This window comes from Manduca sexta, unplaced genomic scaffold (assembly GCF_014839805.1).
Source record: "Manduca sexta isolate Smith_Timp_Sample1 unplaced genomic scaffold, JHU_Msex_v1.0 HiC_scaffold_1814, whole genome shotgun sequence".
Taxonomy (NCBI): domain Eukaryota; kingdom Metazoa; phylum Arthropoda; class Insecta; order Lepidoptera; family Sphingidae; genus Manduca; species Manduca sexta.
The window spans coordinates 1-21,423 of NW_023592716.1; the positions used below are offsets into that span (position 1 = coordinate 1).

The 21,423-nt window shown below is 33.8% G+C and overlaps 3 protein-coding genes and 1 pseudogene across 3 annotated transcripts; 2 read left to right on the top strand and 2 right to left on the bottom strand.

The window, feature by feature from the left end:
- Positions 1–3: 3 nt before the first annotated feature.
- LOC119191702 lies at positions 4–2,137 on the top strand (annotated as a pseudogene).
- Positions 2,138–6,002: 3,865 nt separating this feature from the next.
- LOC119191705 (NADH dehydrogenase [ubiquinone] 1 beta subcomplex subunit 11, mitochondrial-like) lies at positions 6,003–6,742 on the bottom strand. The gene is given in 3 exon segments (XM_037445579.1): positions 6,003–6,222; positions 6,225–6,278; positions 6,281–6,742. Coding segments are annotated over 3 exon segments (426 nt in total). The 5' UTR covers positions 6,615–6,742; the 3' UTR covers positions 6,003–6,184.
- Positions 6,743–9,370: 2,628 nt separating this feature from the next.
- On the top strand, positions 9,371–16,104 carry LOC115448173 (RNA-splicing ligase RtcB homolog). The gene is given in 8 exon segments (XM_030175517.2): positions 9,371–9,626; positions 9,629–9,754; positions 9,757–9,786; positions 12,547–12,571; positions 12,573–12,645; positions 12,813–13,517; positions 13,690–13,854; positions 15,448–16,104. Coding segments are annotated over 8 exon segments (1,482 nt in total). The 5' UTR covers positions 9,371–9,496; the 3' UTR covers positions 15,676–16,104.
- On the bottom strand, positions 15,816–21,302 carry LOC115448172 (glycerol kinase). The gene is given in 13 exon segments (XM_030175516.2): positions 15,816–16,051; positions 16,301–16,399; positions 16,502–16,522; positions 16,525–16,630; positions 17,613–17,814; positions 17,927–18,089; positions 18,291–18,398; positions 18,799–18,901; positions 18,979–19,191; positions 20,105–20,322; positions 20,414–20,543; positions 20,756–20,884; positions 21,134–21,302. Coding segments are annotated over 13 exon segments (1,662 nt in total). The 5' UTR covers positions 21,206–21,302; the 3' UTR covers positions 15,816–15,953.
- Positions 21,303–21,423: the final 121 nt, after the last annotated feature.

Consider the following 21,423-nt stretch of genomic DNA (forward strand, 5'->3'; position numbering starts at 1 on the left):
GTAAAAGATCTTTGGTTTAGTGAGCCATATCTTTTTACTGCACGTGATCTAGACGTTACTGTTACTGAAATTAAACCAGGTGAGTGAGGTTTAAGAAATGTATGTGTGAGGTATAACAACACAAACATATAGACAGGACAGTTTTTAGGTAAGTAGGGAAACTGTTGAACCTTGGACAGTTATAGGTACTTAGAACAGTCGATTATTTGCAAAACTCTCGTAATATCATAATGTTCAAATTGAAACACACATACACACACATGTGATGCCCAAAACGAATTTCATTATCTATTTGGTTAAAATTTAATTCTTAAAAACTGCCCTTTCAACAGGTTTCTCTACTAAAAAATTTATAATGGTGCACAAAATGTTAGCCGTGCCTTGTAAACTGAATTCTTTTTATCGTTCAAGAAGAAAGTATATTAGGAACCTATTTTCCGTTAAATATTTTTTGTTGAGGCGTATTATAGCAAGTGATAGGTACCTAAACTAATTATGTACCTACTTAATATTTAATAAAAACACAATCAACATTATTTTTTTAGAGGAATCAAAGACAAAGTTTATTACCCGTCACACGATGGAAGGTCGAGCTCCACTAAGGATATCGGGATCCCGACTTCTCATATTAGCTCGAGGGGAAATAATTTGCGTATGCATGATGCATCAATTGAAACAACGTTTAAAGTTCTTCACGAAGTAAAGGTAGGTACACTTTTTACATACAATATAAAAGTTAGGCGCAGTGTAAGAAAGCGCCTTAACAAAGAAATATTACTAAATTTATATACGTCGCGTCTTTTCATTGCGTTCTATATGCCCAGGCGACTTTAATTTTTTTATTTACGTTATAGTAAATAGCAGGGATGTTATGGATATAATATTTCGGATATGGATACGAATATGGATATAGGAATAAAATTATATCGGTTTCGGATACGGTTACGGATATGTAATTATTTCGGATTATCCGTTAGTTACGGATAGTTTCGGTTACGGATATTAGATTAAAGTAAAATAACAATATTATGTAATACAGTAGGGCAACGATTACTAACTATCGTTCGTCGTCATCGTCGATTATTAATTATCGATGAACTAATTGGGGAACATGGGTGTTCGGAAAACCTCTGTGTTTTAATTTGAGATGAAGTTTCAGTGAAGTAGTGCCACCTCCTCTCCGTGAAAAGTTTTATCACACTGTCTACATTTTGCAAAATTGCCTTCAACTTGATCAAAACATGTCCAAATTAAAGTAAATACTTTGGACGCATTTTGTCCTTATAAATCAGTTTAGTACGTAACACACCACTATTCCTTCACTATTAAATAAGTACCTACTCCTAAATAAAAAACATACTTACTATTTATGAATGAGGTTATGTTACGACTAAAAATTACAAACAAACTACATTTACAAGATGGCGTGTGAGCGGTGAAACAAAACCTGACGAAACATAATATTATTATCCTTAACTTATCCGAAACTATTTTAACCGATACGGTTACGTTTATGGATATATTTTTATTTCGGATATCCGATAGTTTCGGTTACGGTTACGGAGCTCCATAATATCCCTGGTAAATAGTAGATGAATATATTTTAATGTTTTATAGTAATTTGTAATTTCTCAATATGCAGAATGGCTAACAACATTTGCATATTAAACCATTTATGTACGTATGATGCGAAATAAAAGTCTGCATAAGTATATTTTTCATAAATGTTACAGACATCGCTTAACATTTTACTTTTTATTTTTTATAGGTCAGTGACATGATAGTAACCTCTCTGACGACCAGCAATAATGACGTCTGGACAGGCGGTTGGGACGGATGCATACGAAGGTGGAAAATATCTGGCGACAAACTTGAACCAGCAGGAGAAATTAGTGTACAAGCTTGTATTAATGCTATTGTGGCTAATGAAAATAGCGTTTATGCAGCGGTGTCTGGGGGAAAAATTGTCCATGTTAAAGGGTCGTAAGCCGCTATGAGATCCATACGACATATTATGTACCTATACTAATTCCACTGGTTACCTTTAGATAAGCGCATGTAGAGGTTATTAATTTACACTTTACTTCTTAAAATTGTTATCAGTCGTAGTCTTGCCATTATATTATCTTACAATGTACTAAGGTTTGTTCTTAGTCTATTTTATTATCTACGTATTTTGCCGTTATTCGATAGAGAACTTTAAAGTCACCGATAGCACACTGGATTAGTAAGTTGAAGTGCCAGTGGGCTGGCCATATCTGTCAAAGAGCCGACAACCGCTGGGGCAAACAAGTTCTTGAGTGGAGACCACGACTTGACAAGAGCAGTGAAGGACGACCCCCAGCTAGTTGGAGTGACGGTATGCGAAAGGTCGCTGGCGGAAGCTGGTTGCAACAAGAACATTGCAAGTCGAAGATAGGGTGAAATGACGTGTATTGGCGGAGGCCCATGTCCAGCAGTTGACTAAAATACTTATATGTTGGTGTTAATGATGATGACGTTTTGCCATAAATTAAATTAAGCGGTACCTCCAGCAAAACGGTGCGCTAATCGTATTTTAAGGAAATATATATGTAATCGAAATTTATTCTTATCTTCTCCTAAAGTACATAAGCTTAACATATTAATTTACTATCAATGCTATTAGATAAAAAAAATACCCATAAGGAACATTTTGTTACTTAAAAATTTTCTTTTTTATATAAGTATATGAATAGTAAGATTACGGTATATCATTAATAAAGGTGATTTTTTTGCAAGTATTAAAAAATTTTAAAGTTATTAAACTTTGAATGTGTAGAAAAAATAAATAAAATGCAGCGCTCTACCATCGCGCCGTGACGTCACAAACTTGCGGCGCGCAAAGTAGTACAGCGGGATGCTTTATTAAATTCAGGGCCGGATCTACCTAAGGGCTGCTTGGGCTGCAGCCCAGGGCCCCAGGTTACAAGGGGCCCCCAGACCCCGCTAAAACAATAGGCGTTAATTTTAATTTAAAATGGTTGTCCGTAAAGTCGGTTTACGGACGAAATTTCTACGTAATAATGTCATAAAAAACATTGATGAAAAATTGCATATTTCTATGAATTGAGTTAAGGGGGTAAATACGTATAAAAGGATGTTTTCATGCTGATTTTCATTATTTTTTTAAGGTATAAAAAATGAATATTATTTATTGAAACTATTAGGTTATTTTATACATATATTCATGAGTTTTTTTCATATTTTACAAAAATATAACTTAGAAAGTAGCGGAGATTTTAGCTGATACACATCGGTTGTCATCCGACTTAGCAGTCGGTGTACACGATGGAAGCCACAATTTTTATCCGAAATCAATGGCACAGAAAAATTACTTTCTTTTATATGTGTGTCTTCTATATAAACCTCAATTTGAAAAAAATAAAATTTGCATTTTTCAGAGGACTATTAAAATAATACTTATATGTTTTTACCATTTTTTCATATATTGTTTACTATAAAAAAGTAGTTAAAATAAAAATATGGCTTATGATTGAGGTTCATATTTCTTATATATATATATATCACTATTTCGGTTTCTCTCTCCCAAAGGTTGCCTGGAAGAGATTGCTACCACAGCAATAAGGTCGCCTTTTGTACAACTAATACTTGCGTAGATTGACGTAATATTTATGTTTTTTTATGCAATAAAGAATATATAATAATAATATATTATTCTAGAAACAGTTTTTTGACATGGCTATTAGTCTCAACTAATCCTATCTAAACAACTCAACTAAACCTATCTAAGTACTCATACTTAGATAGGCCCCTAAATAGTTTCAGCCCAGGGCCCTACAAATTCTAGATCCGCCCCTGATTAAATTCGTATTTTTAGATGATGTTTCTCTCGCGTGCCGCGTATTTATAATATTAAGTAAGTAAGTATATAATGCATTTAGGCCAAATTCTGGACACATACGAAAATTAAACATCTACAGTTGTTTTTATGCGATTTCCAGGTAAGTATAATGGCTCCGCAGTTTAGTTGCATTAAGCCAATGTCCAGTTATCTATTATTTGGACATGATAGGATCTGGGGAATCAAAGGTTGGGAAATAATTTAGAAATATAAAAGTATGTTCGCCACGACCCGAAGTTTCCCGAGCATTCTACCTACTACTTATTTAAGGTTCTTTATATTGACTTGCCAGTGGTTGCAAAATCGTCATGTAATGTTACAGTACTTATTTGTAAAGTAAGTGCAATCTTGAATGTTTTAGTTATAAGCTAAGATGTTATTATAAGCCTTCAAAATAAATATTTAGGCATTTCTTTGGCCGTAAAATAATTCGTAATAAGTATTAAAATTCAATTAGCTTGCCGCTATTTTAGACTTCTTTCTTTTAAGACCAAGTAGCTTGAAGAATTATGAAGGCAGCATTTGATTTAGCCTTAAAAACTATAATAAAATGGCGGCTACTTGTCTTCAGTTCAGTTTAGTTTTATTATGTTTAAGAGCGATTTTCAGTCCCTTTTCTTGTAAAATGTATGGACAACGATTTTGCAATTTGTAACCAAGTCCTCAACATCTAAAGGTCCAACAGAGTCTTTCAATCCTCAAAAGCAACAGGATGAATTAACATCAAAAAAAAGTTTTTACGTACATACATAGCCGTGATTTCTTGCTAAATGTACATATTTTTCAAAATCTGTAAATGCAGATCTTTCTTCAAATATTATGGACATTCTTCTAAGAAATTGTTCCTGTTGCTTGAGCTGTTAAGAGAGGTGCCCTTACTGCCCCGTCTCAAAAATCTACCCGATACGAGGTTCCAGGAGAAAAAAGAAAACTGAGGCGAGCCAACGAGCCGGAGGCGGCTTTACCTATTATGCAGGTTGTGTGCCGCATACGGGCGCAGTGTGCTAGGGGGCGCCGCTCGCCACACGTTTTAAGAGACATACTTTTATATCCGTCTCAAACAACCTGCGCCCGTGCTAAGGCCGGCGAGCGGCTTCTTTACTTTACACAATAACTTTTGATTTAATATTATCAAATTTATTAAAGATTACATTGTCTCCTAGGGGCGCCAAGGAATTAATTGCACGGGCGGCACATGAGCTAGAGCCGCTTCTGCTCCGGGCATACTAAATTCTCCCTGATTTTAATTGTTTCATCGGTAAGATGCCAAAAAAGGTCCTCCAGAGCACCGCGCGAGGCCCTGGATGTTTGCTCGATTCGTCCTCCGCCCCTATGGCCGCCTTTGTTTTTGAACTGAGGTCCGAGTATAATGTTAATATATAATGTTAATGTTAATAAAATGTTAATATAAAAAGCACCCATTGCAAAACAAAAAGAGAAATGCACCCCCTATAACTTTGCTAAGTATCTATAAATGTTATGCTGATTGCTTATACCAAGATTAATACTCTGTGCCACACAGTACTCAATATACGAAACTCTGGGTGGAATTGATACTGTTTATTGGCAGTTAATGTTATGTTTATCAAAATATTTTATACAAATGTAATGGTTGATATGCAACTGCAATTCATTAAGTTTGAAAGTTATTGAGGCTCTCTTGCACTCCTTCTCTATATAAACAAATTATGCCAAATTTTATACTCCTTCATGTGTATAATGTGCTTGCAAGGGTTTAAGTTTTTTCTTCACATATTAACATATAGATTTCGTTGTTACTTATTCTGCTCGCCTTCCAGGATTTTTTCTTTCCAAAAACATTTGATGTACGATGTACAGACCTAAAATATCTACAATTTTGTTTGTACGTATAGATTTATATTTTCAATAATAAATATTATTATAAACTGGCACTAATAATTATTTCCTTCTTCCTGTATCATCATTATCACTGGTGTAAGGATAAAGTTTGCTACAGGTATATAAAAATAAATACATGTAATTTTATTTCTAAAGAAATACTGGTACTTCCTTTACTTTTTGAATTTTTGTGCTTTACTTCTAAAAATAGCTTGGTGCTATTATTATTATTATCACTGTAGTAAAAAAGGTACAAGAATTGTTCAAATAAAACATTAATATTTATTTATTTGCTATATTGACATAACATTCACAATGAGGAATCCTGGTAATTTCCCATTTGCATCATGAAAACTTTACACCTTGGTTTTCATTATTAATGTTCAACCTGTATAAATCTACAATGATGGTATATACATACTGCCTTCCGAAACTAATATTTTAAATTATAATTTCAACATCACACAACTCCTCATCCAAGGCAGTTTCACTTGTTTTGGATCAATGAAATTGGGATCAATAGGAGGTAACCCAGCTTTTCACGACGACGTAGTTCTAAAAAGGCCTCTCGCTGAGCCCAATCTCTCAATTGTATGTCCGGGGAATAAGCCCAACACGCACCTCCAATTACTAAACATAAGGAGACACTAAAAAAAAACGACGCATTATGCGCGTTAGTATCCTTCTCCTTGCTAGTGTAATCGAATCCGTAGCTCACCCAGTTCTTGTCTTCATTTGCCGTCTCACAAGTTGTTGTAGCAGAATCGCTGTTTTTCTTTGAGGTTGAAATGGTTCGGTTTGTTCTTCTAACGTGATTCCACACACTTCTTTGGAGAACCGGCATATTACAAAGTTTCATTAATGCAGCCATGATTCCAGTGTAAAATAATTTATTAAGTTTTAGAATTTCGTCAATCTGTGTAGATTTACACAGTATTTACACTAAATCGTCTTCTACTTCTTCCATAAAATTGACCCCTGGTTATGAAATCAAAAAATAGGGATGCATACAACATTATCGATAATTTGTATTTTGACATATCAATATTCTTCCTTCTAAACATTTTTTTTTGGTTTAAACCATCTCCTAAATTTCCTGGATAAAATTTAATCTAAAACTATCTATAGTTTTAGACTAAATTTTATCCTGGAAAATTTCAACAGGCCTTATATGTTGTAAAAAACCTTTTACGTTAGTAATCATAGCTATGGACGGTATCTTGGTCATATGTGAAAAAAAAAAATATTTTGGGATTCATGTATTCAGCGGTGTAACTAGCACTGGTCAATATAATTGAATAACAATGGAAGATGACTACCATTTTATGCGGTTTTTGGTGTAAACTAAATCCGCCTTTTTTAAGGACGTACATAAAATTTATCTAGTATATTCCTAAAATTTCATGTGACTTTGATATTGAGTGTGTAGTAGGTTTAACGAAATTTCTGATATATTTGTTAAAAATAATCACTTGTAATGAGCTTTAGTCAAAATTTATTTTTGTTTGTCTTACGGTATCAAACGTTTTATAATTTGTAACTGATTGTATAATATACGTGATACGTCATACATACAACAAACATAATGAAATACTAAACATATATAAAAAAAAAAGTATCGATATTTTGAGATACATTCATCTCTATAGTAATAGTCTATAGTCTATGCTCTACTCGATGGTGGGTTCGGAACATCCGGATTGTCATTCTAAAGAGATCAGCATTACACCTTCTTAGCCTAATTTATATATTGTCTGTGCATGTTCAAAAACATATTAATTGGGTAATAAACGATTTTGGCAGAAAAATTTATTAATTTTCAACTGCGAGAACTAAAAACGACGAATTTAAATTACTTGCCAATACTTGTTTAGTTACCCAGATTAAAGCCGAAACAAAATGTATGAAAATGGACCTTGAGCTACCACCTTAATAAAAATGCTTTGCAGGTTTGTGTAGTGACTTCCTAATTAGCTCGGACGCAAATAAAACTAAATAGATTGGATCACGCCATATATTTTGAGCATGACTAATATAGTGATGTACATACGTAAATGGTTGTAACTGCAGTACATAAAATCTCTACGCTAACAAAGCGGAAGCGTTATTTTGTTTCATTCAAAATCGTACGTTAATAATTTTGGATTTTTATCTTAAATCTTTAAAATTTACCCACTTGCTACTATGGCGCTATTATTATTTGGAGCTTTTTGACTGACACTCTTCCATAACACGAAATGGTTCTGGTTATGTCTATCCTCCATAACTATTTAGGTCACTTTTACTGTTGTTTCCTAGGATGGAGTTGACAACATTGTTCGAGAGTCACTTAGTCTTGTATCCATGGACAGCAATAAATTAAAAAAAAAACGTCACTTGGTCTCAACCCTGAGTCTCAACCTGAGGTTTCAACTCTCAAATACGTAAGACTAAGCATTATGGTCGTAACACTATAGCCTGTCTTCTAACAACGAAGAAAATACGTAAGACTAGGCAGTATGGTCGTAAGACTATAGCCTGTCCTCTAAGGACGAAGAAAAAAAAAAAAAAAACAACGAAGAAAAAAAAATCATCCAGGCTCAGAACAATGACAAGCAAAGAACAAGAACAAGAACAACAACTTGTTCTTGTTCTGAGCATCCAGGTCTCAACTGTGGACCATAGAGTAAGTAATATACTAATAACTACATATGTATGTATAAACATACATGAGTTCAGTTTAGGTAAGATTTTCTACCAATATTAGGTATAAAAAATGACGCAGGGATGCCAACTTACTATAAATCTGCTCCGCACTAGGGACGTTCCTTTTTCGATCTATAATTTTATATAGATAAAAATTGCTAACCATAAATCTTACACAGGTATAAATTATTTATAAATTAGAATATAAGTAAAATGTCCACAATTTTAAATAATTCCTTTTATATAATAATAAATTATTATTACAAAATATACAATAATGTTACGCGGATTTCTTATATATAAATTGTATACAGTATTTAGGTCTCTTACTCAAAAATTAACTTCAGTACAATTTTAAGTTATTTATTTCCAATTTTATATAGAAATTGAACAGTATGATACCTTACAGATATATCTAATCGACAATTACCATGATTACAATCATTGCAAAGGCAAATTCGTAGATTTCGCAAGTGCTTTTTTTATTAGTTCTTTTTTCCATTGTAGCACACAAAATCAATAAAATATACAAATGTAAACACAATTCTATGTCTCGGAATAATAAGAGTTACTATTTCGTAAACACACCCGACACAAATTTCTTCAAGAAAAATATACACGAAACGGAGAAGCAGGCTCAACTCAACGTATTCGGCAGAAAATTGGAGTTATTATTGAACTAAATCGCAATTACAAAGAATTAGCAAATAAAGTCCAACAATAATAATTGTAGCGTCAATAATGGCGGCTAATTGTCAGTTATTCTGATAGCCAACATACTTTATAAATTTTTAGGTCTATTATGTTGGTACAAGATGTAATCTAAAGTTTTGTTAACCAAAACTAAACTCTATGTAACATAATTAAGATATATAATCATTCTCAGAACATTTTGACATGAACATTATTACACAAAATGTTATAATTGTCCCACTACTGCTGTGGATCTAACATAATTTTAAGGTGTCAACTCTTACTAGAATTTCTACCGGTGATTTGTTCGTTCTTACACGGTCTACTTCGGTTAATATTAGTAATTATTTTTTATTGATACAATTTTTCATCAAGATGGTCGTAAGGCAGTATAACGAGGAGCTGAAATATTTGGAGAAGATCAACCCATATTGTTGGAAAATTAAAATGGGATTCCAACCTAATATGAATGTCGAAGGAGTATTTTATGTGAATAATACACTTGAAAACTAATGTTAGATGAACTGCGAAATGCGTGCAGGCCTGGCATGACCGGAGGGTTTCTTCCTGGCGTGAAACAGATCGCAAATGTTGCAGCCTTGCCGGGCATCGTTGGCCGGTCAGTGGGCTTACCGACGTTCATTCGGGCTATGGATTTGCTATAGGTAAAAAAGTGTGTTTAATTACTATATTTTTTTAAACAATTGCTTTATTAATAATTATTTTTAGGGTTATTTGTCGCGGTTCATTATTTGAGAAATTTCGAAGAACTTTGGTCTTGTTCTGGCTTCGATTTTAATGTTGCACAATATTTTTTATTTTGTGATAAAGATTGTGGGCATGGGATTCACAGGACTTACTTATTTTATATCACCTTGTATATGTGTTGTACAATTGGATCTGGATCCTTCTGAATTCATTTCTGAGATTATAATTTCCCATAGCAGCATTGATTATCTATGTTGCTATAGCATCATTGGTGCATTATCCAACATTTAAAGATTATAATTGGGATGATGAAATACAGTAAGGAATGGTGTCACTAATTGGGGGTTAAACCCACAATCTATTCAACTAAATTATCTACAACAATGTGTAGCTGATACCAACTACATTTATCTTGAAAGTAATTTTTATTCTTTTTATATATGTATATCTAAAAGGAAATCAATGCAAATAAAAATATACTGAAAAAATGAATCCATCTCCTCGTAACCCAAGCCACTGGTTATCAGGGATTCAAAGTGAAGAAACTGTTTGCAATGCAACCCATATGCAGGAATATTGCTTATTGTATATGGCTCTTGGCCTATAGAGCATCTGAAGATTTTGGTACAGACTCAATATCAATCTGCTGACAGAAATGACAATCCGGGGGACAATAATTATTGCATCCATATAACAGATGTCAGTTACTTTGTGTGCCAGATCTGATAAGTTTTTTGTTTAGAATATTTAAAAAATGGTGTATTACTGTGTTTATACCTACCTATATTATTCTCGTCTCTGCATCACCCAAAGGTTGACTGGTAGAGAATGCTTTTGGCATTGAGTCCACCTTTACACATTGATGTTTATAAAGTGTAAAATAAATTAATAATAAATATTGTAACATGCCTTACCTAGATTAATATTTTTTTGACTATACATTATCTCACCAAGACATTAAGGCATTATAATGAAGAATTTAAATATTTATTTCATTGTTATTGTTATTTATGCCTACTTAATTTTTCTAGTAATTTAGGTGAACATTACATCTTAATGCTCTACTAGCAAAACCTATAAGACAAAATATAAGATTGTTTTTAAATAAGTAAAGTACCTTGTATTGCATATACTGCTCCATTACAATCTTGTTTAGAGACAAGTCAATAAGATAAATAAATAAAGTCACAAATATTCTTTTCACACATTTTATTATTGATGAGTCTTGGTATCTCTTGTTTTGTAAATAAGACAAAGTTTTTATCTCTTTTCATAACTATAAAAATGAATGGTGTTTGTATTTTCGCCTAAGCAATGATGTGCAATATATACAATTTAGCTACACTTTTTATTTGGAAAAAGGGAAGGATAAGGAATATGTTCATTATATTATCACAAAATGAATTTAATTGAATATGATAGTTGGTAATTATATTCCTAGTAAAATGAAGTATTTATAGTAAAACTAGCTTTTGCCCATGGCTCCTCCCGCGTTATAAAGTTTTTTCGGGGCTAAGGTTTTCTGTTATAAAAGTCACGCTATGTACTTTCCGGGAGCCTATGTTCTTCCCAGGGTCTCAAACTGTCTGCATACCAAATTTCATCTTAATATTTGAGTTTAACACGTTCAAGCAGACAGATGCAACAGGGACTTTGTTTTATAATATATTTTTGTAGAACTTTTTAGAGGAATAATTCCGTCATACATCATTGTTGTATAACTTTAAACGTTTACGCAGTGCAAGCAACGGAAGCTCTCAAAACTAATAATTTTCCCCGTTTTTGCAACATGTTTCATTACTGCTCCGCTCCTATTGGTCATAGCGTGATGATATATAGCCTATAGCACTCCAGGCAAAAGGGCTATCCAACACAAAAAGAATTTTTCAGTTCGAACCGATAGTTCCTGGGATTAGCCATTACAGCTCCTATTGAGTATAGCGTGTTGATATATAGCCTTTAGCACTCCATGAACAAAGGGCCACCTAACACAAAAAGAATTTTTCAGTTTGAACCGGTAGTTCCTGAGATTAGCGTGTTCTAACAAACAAACAAACTCTTCAGCTTTATATAATAGTATTGATAGCTGTAATGATTTTTTTTTGTGTACACAGGGTCATGATCAAAAAATCAGAAAAGTAAAACCATATTTATGTTATGTTGTGTATTATCCATTTTAGCCCAATGTTAGCAGAAGTAAATAATATAATATAATGCCGTTTCATTTAATAACACAATGCCAAATTACACTGTATAGATTAAATTTGTTTTGTCTAAAATGTAATCAAATTTGCTAATATTATTGTTTAAATCTAACATGTAGATATAACAATACAGAAAAGATAATACAAAGAAGGGTAGAAAATAATTTCCTAGTTTTCCTTACCTGAATAGAATTTTTGTAGTAAAACAGTTGTTGTAATTATGTTATTAAATACTTATAATATTAAGCTCCAAAAATTTTTAATAGTGGTAAAAGGAATGAAGGGGTGAAGAGGAACAACATTGTGTAAATGGAATCAGTTGTAGATAAACTTATTAGCTCTTATCGAATTGGCTAATTATTTCTGTGAAATGATTGTTATCAAGCTTTAATTGTCACATTTTTTATTTTGTTGATCCATTTATGTAATCACCACTTTTACTTTTATATATGACTGTAATAATTTTCTAAGTTTTGTAAAATGAATAATATGGTTATCAACATTATTTTTCAGGAAACATGGCTGCTTTTGACATGTCAAGGATTTGATATTAATTGCGGTGTACGTCTACTAAGAACCAATTTGCATGAAAAAGATGTTCAACCAATAAAGGTATATACTTTTTGGGAGATTCATAAACATAATGTTTTAATATTTTGAATATTTTTTTTTTAATTGATAACTATATGTTGCTTACATACAAATATCCAAACATATCCACTAATTATCACATTTGCAATATTACTAAGAAGTAAGATAACATTTTATTTTATTTACAGGAACAATTAGCGCAGAGTTTATTTGATCACATACCTGTTGGTGTGGGTTCTAAAGGTATAATTCCTATGAATGCACGTGACATGGAAGAAGCTTTAGAAATGGGCATGGATTGGTCTCTGCGTGAAGGCTACGTGTGGGCTGAGGATAAAGAGCATTGTGAAGAATATGGGAGGATGTTAAATGCTGACCCATCCAAAGTTAGTTTAAGAGCCAAAAAAAGAGGATTGCCACAGCTAGGTACGCTGGGAGCTGGCAACCATTATGCAGAAATACAAGTTGTTGATGAAATATATGACAAATATGCTGCAGGAAAAATGGGTTTAGAGAGGACTGGTCAAGTTTGTGTGATGATTCATTCTGGCAGTCGAGGGTTTGGTCATCAAGTTGCTACTGATGCTCTTGTACAAATGGAAAAAGCCATGAAAAGAGACAAAATTGAAACCAATGACAGACAACTGGCTTGTGCGCGAATTCATTCTGTTGAAGGTCAAGACTACTTGAAGGCTATGGCGGCGGCGGCTAACTTCGCATGGGTTAACCGTAGTTCCATGACCTTCTTGACTCGCCAAGCATTTGCCAAACAGTTTAAAATGGCTCCTGATGACTTGGACATGCATGTCATTTATGATGTCTCCCACAATATAGCCAAGGTTGAAGAGCACATTGTTGATGGAAAAGTAAAAACTTTGCTTGTGCACAGAAAGGTACTTTTGCTAAACCACATGCAATCCTAAACTCCACCCACTGCACTTTTCTTCCCAGATATTAAAACAATTTTATAGCCATGATACTATAACCAACTCCAAAATTAAATGAGTTTCTACCTTAATCAAATTTCACATAAATACTAAACTTATTGCACAATTATCATTCTAGGGTTCTACAAGAGCATTCCCGCCGCACCACCCATTAATTCCCGTTGACTATCAGCTTACTGGACAACCTGTGCTGATTGGTGGTACTATGGGAACTTGCAGCTACGTGCTTACCGGCACACACCAAGGCATGACTGAGACCTTCGGAAGTACTTGCCATGGAGCTGTAAGTATTTAAAATTTTATTACGTATTAGGTTTTGCTTGCGGATCCGCCTGCGTGAAATAGTTTTCTGTGATAAAAGTTTCGCTATATATTTCCACGGGCTAAAACGTAGCCTTGTAATAGGATCTTTGCCCCAAATTTTATTCAGATCAGTGGGCCTACCATCATCTCTTATTCCGACTCAGTTCAGGACCTAAACTGAACTGGTTCGCTATTTCGTACCATGATGTCGTCAAACACGACCAATATACGTCACCGCATAATCAAGTTCAATATTGAATCGGAATCGACTATCATTCATTCTTTGTCGTACCAATATGTACAATTGAACCTAAACTGAGTCGGCTATCTGTCAAAATAAGCGATTCAAAACAAGTTAATATTTTTGTGCTTGGATTGGTCTTGTTTGTTATTAAACACAAAAAAATAGCAATATCTGTTTTAAAAGTAATAGTGTTGCAACATGTGTGCTCCTAGAAAGTATAAGTGGCCACTTGTGACTTGCGTTCGGGCAAAAACACTCGAAATAACACCGCGAAAAAAAGTGCAAGAAATGTTGTATTTAAGTTGTTTTATGAGAATGCAGTAAAGTCGAATGCTTTTTCGTTTATACATCATTTGTATTTTGTCGTGTAAAGTTGTCGGACTTCGTGATTTTTTAATAAAGGTAAATAAATTCGTCCTAATATTTTGGTTTATATTTTGGATATATGTATTTTCAGATTTAAAAAAGTGACTAATAACTTTATTTTTAGATGTCGGACGAATTATAAAAAAATTATAAAACAAAGGGCACTTAAACCACTTTATTTCTTAAAGTTATATATCTTTAGAATTGTTTTTTTCCACAGTTTAATAATTAGTTAAAAATGCATTGGAACTTGCACATATACTTACGCCATTATTTATTACAAAACACAAATATAAAAAACTTTAATCACAACACAGTTTAACACTCCAAGAATTTAAAACATAAACAATAACCGCGCAACTCGACACTGTTGTCAAAAGCGAGAGGTGCGGTTTTTAACTCGAAACAGAAATCTAAATTTAGTTTTATAATAATACAAACGATAAAATATTTTCACCTAAATCAAGGTATTAAATTAAGTTTATAGCGAGTTAATACCCGCCTTTCAATTAATTTATTTACAGTCCGTATATATTAGTAATTTTTAATTTATTTGCTTTTAACAAAATAAACGGTAACTTATCGGGAATTAACTAACTAAGGTTTCGGAACGCAGAACTCGAAGTATTGAACAAGCGAAACACACTTATACAATGCGTATAGGGCTATCCCTTTTTAATTTGTTGTGTAGCGAACAGACCAGAGACAAATTTCATTCACTCATCCACCGAGTTCCGACTCAAATGCGATAGTGAGTTAATGACATGATGGTACGAAATAACCCGATTCAGTTTAGAAACCTATATTGAACTGAATCAATACTGAGTCGCTCGATAAAAGATGATGGTAGGCCCTCTGTTCAGCTGTTCTGGCACAACTGAGTAACAAACAACCGAACTTTCATATTTTTAGTGTGAACATAATATATATGTATAACCAAAATTATAATACTTATATTTTTAGGGCCGAGCTTTATCGCGTGCGAAATCTAGAAGAAATATAGACTACATGGACGTGCTCTCGAAGTTGGAGTCCATGGGTATCTCTATTAGAGTTGCTTCACCTAAACTAGTGATGGAAGAAGCTCCAGAATCGTACAAAAACGTAACAGATGTTGTTAATACATGTCATTCTGCAGGAATAAGCAAGAAAACTGTTAAATTAAGGCCTATTGCCGTCATCAAAGGGTAACATTATGTATATGACAAAATATTTATTTACTTAATGTAACTGTAAGTAAAAACAAACGACTATAACTTGTGTATGAAATAACTAAAAAGAAATTGTTTAATTAAACTCGTATGTAATAAGAGGTTAAATAAAACCAAATATTATTTTACACATTTTGATTAACAACAGGTAATTAACAATTTCACTACAAATAAATTAATACGTTTTTTTAAACAAACTAGCTTTGGCGCTCAAATGTTATACTGCATACTATATTATGCATTTGAGACTACAATATGCTAAATGGCTTTTAATTTGTCGGCTATAATCAGAAGAAACGCTGTACCAAGGAAAAATAGTCCCGGCGGCAACACGGTCGTTGTTTTGTCCTCCTCATCTGTGAAATGTAAAAGATGATTAAATTATAAGTTTTATAACTATGTAATAAAATCGGTTTTATTAATCAACATTCCCCAAGGTAACAAGAAATGCTTTATAAATATCATTATATTGGCTTCAGTCCTTTAAAATCAATCACCAGTCAACTGGTGCTTAGCAGGATCTATCTAGTATTTGGTATCTACCCAGGCTCATTATGGCATACGGCATTCAATTTTTTTACGGTTAGGCTATACTGATACACTACCTGATATTTCCTTCAATTGCGAGTCGTTGTTACTGTCATTTGCCCAGTTCATACATCGATTGAGCGCTTCTTCCCAACGGACGCGTCGCATATCTCTTTCTAGAAAAAAAAATCTCAATTTTACTTCACGTTAAATTTGTGTTTGTGTAGCTAGAAGTCAGCCAAATTATTATTTTCTACAATTATTAGTAAGCGTTATACCTTCACTTGAAATAGAGGGCAAAATGTGTCTGCAGGCGGACTCGGCGTTGTTGTAGGCCACACCTGGAGTGCTCGCCCAGCCACTATTGCGGCTCCAAGGGCGGTACTTTCCATCATCAATGGACGAATCTTGCAAACATACCAAAGTTCTTTAAACCATTAAAGAACACATGTAAATTGAAATAGTTAGGTGTAATACAGCAAGCTCTAAATGTCTTTAATCAAATCGTGACAAAACTTAATATGGGTACGCCAAATCTGAATGTGCATGTTTACGAAGATTCGGACGCCCCGAGCGAAGCATACGCACGCTGGACGCGTGATGCGCGCAAGTTGTGCTATTATTATTGTCCCGCAGATTATTAAAAGCAACTATGAAAAGCTGTAGGTATAAGGAGCGAGCTGAAGGAGGTGCAAACAAGCAGCATATTATGTGCAACAAGCACACCTTATTCAAACTCATGCGAAGAAGCCAGAAAAGATTTGCAGTGACTGCTCGCATTTGACATATTTCGACGGTCCCAAAAACAAAAATCTCATCTGCAAAATGCTCTAGTTGCAGTATGAAGGTTTTAAATTAAGTGAAAATATCAATTCAATGTCAATTAATAATAAAATAATATTATCAGCCCTGTATTATATATTGTCCCACTGTTGGGCACGGGCCTCCTCTACCACTGAGAGGGATTAGGCCTTAGTCCACCACGCTGGCCTAGTGCGGGTTGGTAGACTTCACACACCCTCGAAATTCCTATAGAGAACTTTTCAGGTATGCAGGTTTCCTCACGATGTTTTCCTTCACCGTTAAAGCAAGCGATAATTCACGAAAAATACACATATTTTTTTAGAAAAGTCAGAGGTGTGTGCCCTTGGAATTTGAACCTGCGGACATTCGTCTCGGCAGTTCGTTCCACAACCAACTAAGCTATTGCCGCTTTTTTAATGTAAATTACTCATTTCAAAACTATTGATTGTTATCAAAAATTAAATTGTTATCAAAACTTAATTTAATTTATATTTTGCAAATGAGATTTTGTTCTTGGGGACCGTCGATTTAGACATTGATGGCAAAAAGTTGGAAAGAAAAACAAATATTGTTAACTTTCCATACCACTGGAATTCCCAATAAATCAGCTTGCATTTGCATAAGAACGGAGTTCTGCGCCATGCCCCCATCGGCGAGTAACCGTCGCAGCGGCGCGCAGTCGGTGGCCATCGCATCACTTACTGCTCGAGTCTGCTGGCACACCGCTTCAAGTGCCGCACGAATTATGTGTTGCCGTCGAGTCATGCCACTTAATCCACACATGATTCTGAAAAATAATCAATCAAATATTCATTTGAAGTACTTTTGTACTTCAAATGAACCATAAAAACTCAAATTTAAAGGGGCATTGAAATGTAAGTGATAATGTAATGACTTACCCCCTGGCATCTTTTCTCCAGTAAGGCGAGTACAATCCATTAAATGCAGGAACAAAACAAATACTGCCCTCATCTTTGTCATCCACTTCAGCGGCTAGAAATTCAGAATCTTTTACGTCGCTTAAAATCTCGAGTCCGTCGCGAAGCCATTGTAAAGTATCTCCTGCACAAGAGTTTATTGTTTAAATTTAATGGAATTTTTTATAATGTATTCATGAATGTGGAACTTGCACAAATTTGCATATCTTGCAGAAGGTAATTGACATATTATATGTTCAGAAAATAGGATATTGTAACAAAACAATTTAATTTTAAAGAAAAACGTGTTCTTTTTTTTAATATATATAATAAAAATTTTGCCTACCAGCTATTGCCACAGATCCTTCTAATGCGTAAACCGGAGGACTATCTGGTCCTAATTTATAAGCTACTGTGGTTAAAAGTCCATATTGGGAGTGTACGATTGAATCACCTGAAACACATTATTATGATTCTCTTTATATTGAAAGTTCGACTTTTTACAACAATCAATCTATAGCCTCTGGAGATGTTGGTCGAGGCTTTTCGTTTCAACCCATGACGGACACGACAATCGAGACAATAATAGAGTCAACATCCCACATCTTACTGACCTCATGTGCCAAATTTAACTCTTGACCTAACAAGGTTATCGTCATGCGGATTGGTGACGTCAACAAGTTTTGCCCGACATGCAACTCGATCTATCGATTGGTGATATCGAGTATCGAGCACAATATCAGACTTATTTACAACAATAGTCTTGTGTGTGATATATATTAATAAAGGACAAAATATATTTTCTATTAATAAAAATACGATGCACTTTTATTGTAATTGCCATAATGGTTTACCTGTATTATATAAAAGAAAACACCCAGTACCGAAAGTACATTTAACTTGTCCAAATTTCATGCATCCTTGACCGACTAGAGCTGCTTGTTGATCTCCTAAGCACTGCAAAAGACTTTTAGTTAATTATCAATACAAATGTGGAAAATATAAAAAAAATAATACATAAAAAGTGAACTAACTCCTGCGATTGGTACGCCTAGAAGTGGTCCAGAAGAAATGTAGCCATAAATTTCTGCTGAACTTTTTATCTTTGGTAAAATTTCAGGCGGTATGTCGAAAAATCGTAAGAGTCCTTTATCCCATTGTAAGCTTCTCAAAGACATAAGTTGTGTGCGAGAGGCATTTGTCACATCCGTTACGTGTATTCCGCCATGAACGCCACCAGTGAGGTTCTAAACATGCAAAATACAATTTGATTGATTGATTGCTTCCTAACCGTATTTCGGCAATGGTGGCCAATCTCAACGGAAATCAGCCAAGTACGCAAGGGATATTATAGTGCCCATGTATGTGCGTAATACACAGAAACACTCTGTTCCTTCACACTCATATTTCGGTGAGATGGCAATCTGACATGACCAGAGAGAGATCAGGCGCAGGACCAAGGTCTATATGTGCTAACCGGGTCCTGGGGCTTTCACACCACTAACTGTCTGACTGCGAATTTTAATTCTGCAATTATAATGCATGAAATGCTTAAGGTAACATATTTAATTTGATAAGGATTGTACATGTATTAGTCTAAATATATTTTCAATTACCACATCATGTGTGAGTGTAGAAATTATCTTTTTTAATAACTCAAAGGAATTAAGCAGCATTCTTAATGAAAGCTCCTAGTTACCTTGATTTTTCATCATCTTTAACAATCATCATCATATATTAGCAATTTTACAAACTATTAATGAATTATCATTCATGAATCATGTGAATCATCAACTTAAACCACTCTGTCCATTGGTAAGAAAATGCAATTGGTAGTTTTTGAGTTAATGCATTTAGATATATAGACAGACACAGCGGGGGACTTCATTTAATAATATGTAAGGATGTAAGTAGTGATTGTTTATTAATGCTAAAAATAAGATTTAAACTACTATGTATATAAAACATGCAATAATCTTACCCCCTTATTCATAGATGTTTTTTTATCTAAGGACGGAGTAAAGCTATGATAATAAGTCTCTAAGTGCTAACTACATGGCAGCCTTCACAATGCGTAGCCATAGGGCCATTATATTTGGCTAATATTGTTGTATCTCAATATTAGCCAATCACAATGGCCCTATGTTAATTATACATTACCCATATAAGCCAGGAGTCCACAGTGCCCGCTAGGCATTCACCAGCAGCCACAGCATCTTTCACAGCAGTAACATTTTTAAGTAGCCATTTTAATTTAACAGATGAGAAATATGTTGACAATGGAAGCCCACTAGTCTGAACAACAGCGTTAATGCATTGTGCTCCCTTTAATTTTGTAAGATCATCAACAATTCTTGAAGTCCTTACATCTAACCACACTGAAACAGACAACAAAAAGCATTAAATAAAAATAAAAATATGGCCTAGGATAATTGAGTGTGAATATATTTGTAAGTTAATTTGAACTACCTATTGCACTATAAAGTGGTTGCCCCGTGAGTGAGTTCCAAACTATTGTTGTCTCTCTTTGGTTTGTTATGCCAATGCCTACTACATCAGCAGGGTTTATGTCCAACTTCCTTAAGTTGTCTGTTGTTACCTGAAAATATAAAGTTTAAATTATTTTGTCCTTTCTTGTAATATATGCAATTGTTTTATTTTTATTAGTAAGATAGAAACACTAGTTTTATAATATTTGTAAATTCAAATCATAACAAAAGAAAAGTATAAAAATGTAACTGAGCAAAGTATACAAATGCTTCACTATTGATGTAAACAGAAGTTAATGCAGAGGCCTTATAGTAAAAATACCTCTATGCATTCCAGCACTGCATTTAGGATTTCTAAAGCATCTTGTTCAACCCATCCTTCCTGAGGGCTAAACCTCTTCAGAGATATTTGATGGTATGTTAACACCTCTGATGTATTGGCCGCAAACACCTTAAACGTAATAATTTACTATTATTAGTTCTATTTTAATAATGTTACGTGTATTTGGTATCAAATTAATTCAATCTGTAACATAAATATAAATAATTCAGTAATACTTATTAAGTGTCTATTTAATTTCATAATCACTAGTGCTACATTTCTGTATCATTACAAAATACATATTTATTTTTAAATTGCCGTCTTTTCGGCGTAACTTAGGAAATAAAGTATTTATTTGTAGTGTATTATTCATATTACCAGAAATTTTACGTTTGAAGTTCCTTCATCGATTGCACCTATAAGTGGTCCAAATCTTCCAAATTCACACATATTACATAGTGAATTTCAAGATTTAAATGTCCAATTTATTAAAAAATAAATAAGTCAGCTGATATACTGACATAATATGACATTGCTTGACACTTGACATTGCATGCGCTTGCAGTGTTGTCGGTTTAAAATAATTAATAATATGCTATGGAACGCGTCTATTAGATGAGCTAGACTGGGCCCGCAATGCAATAATCCACCTAGATTGGATTAAGATA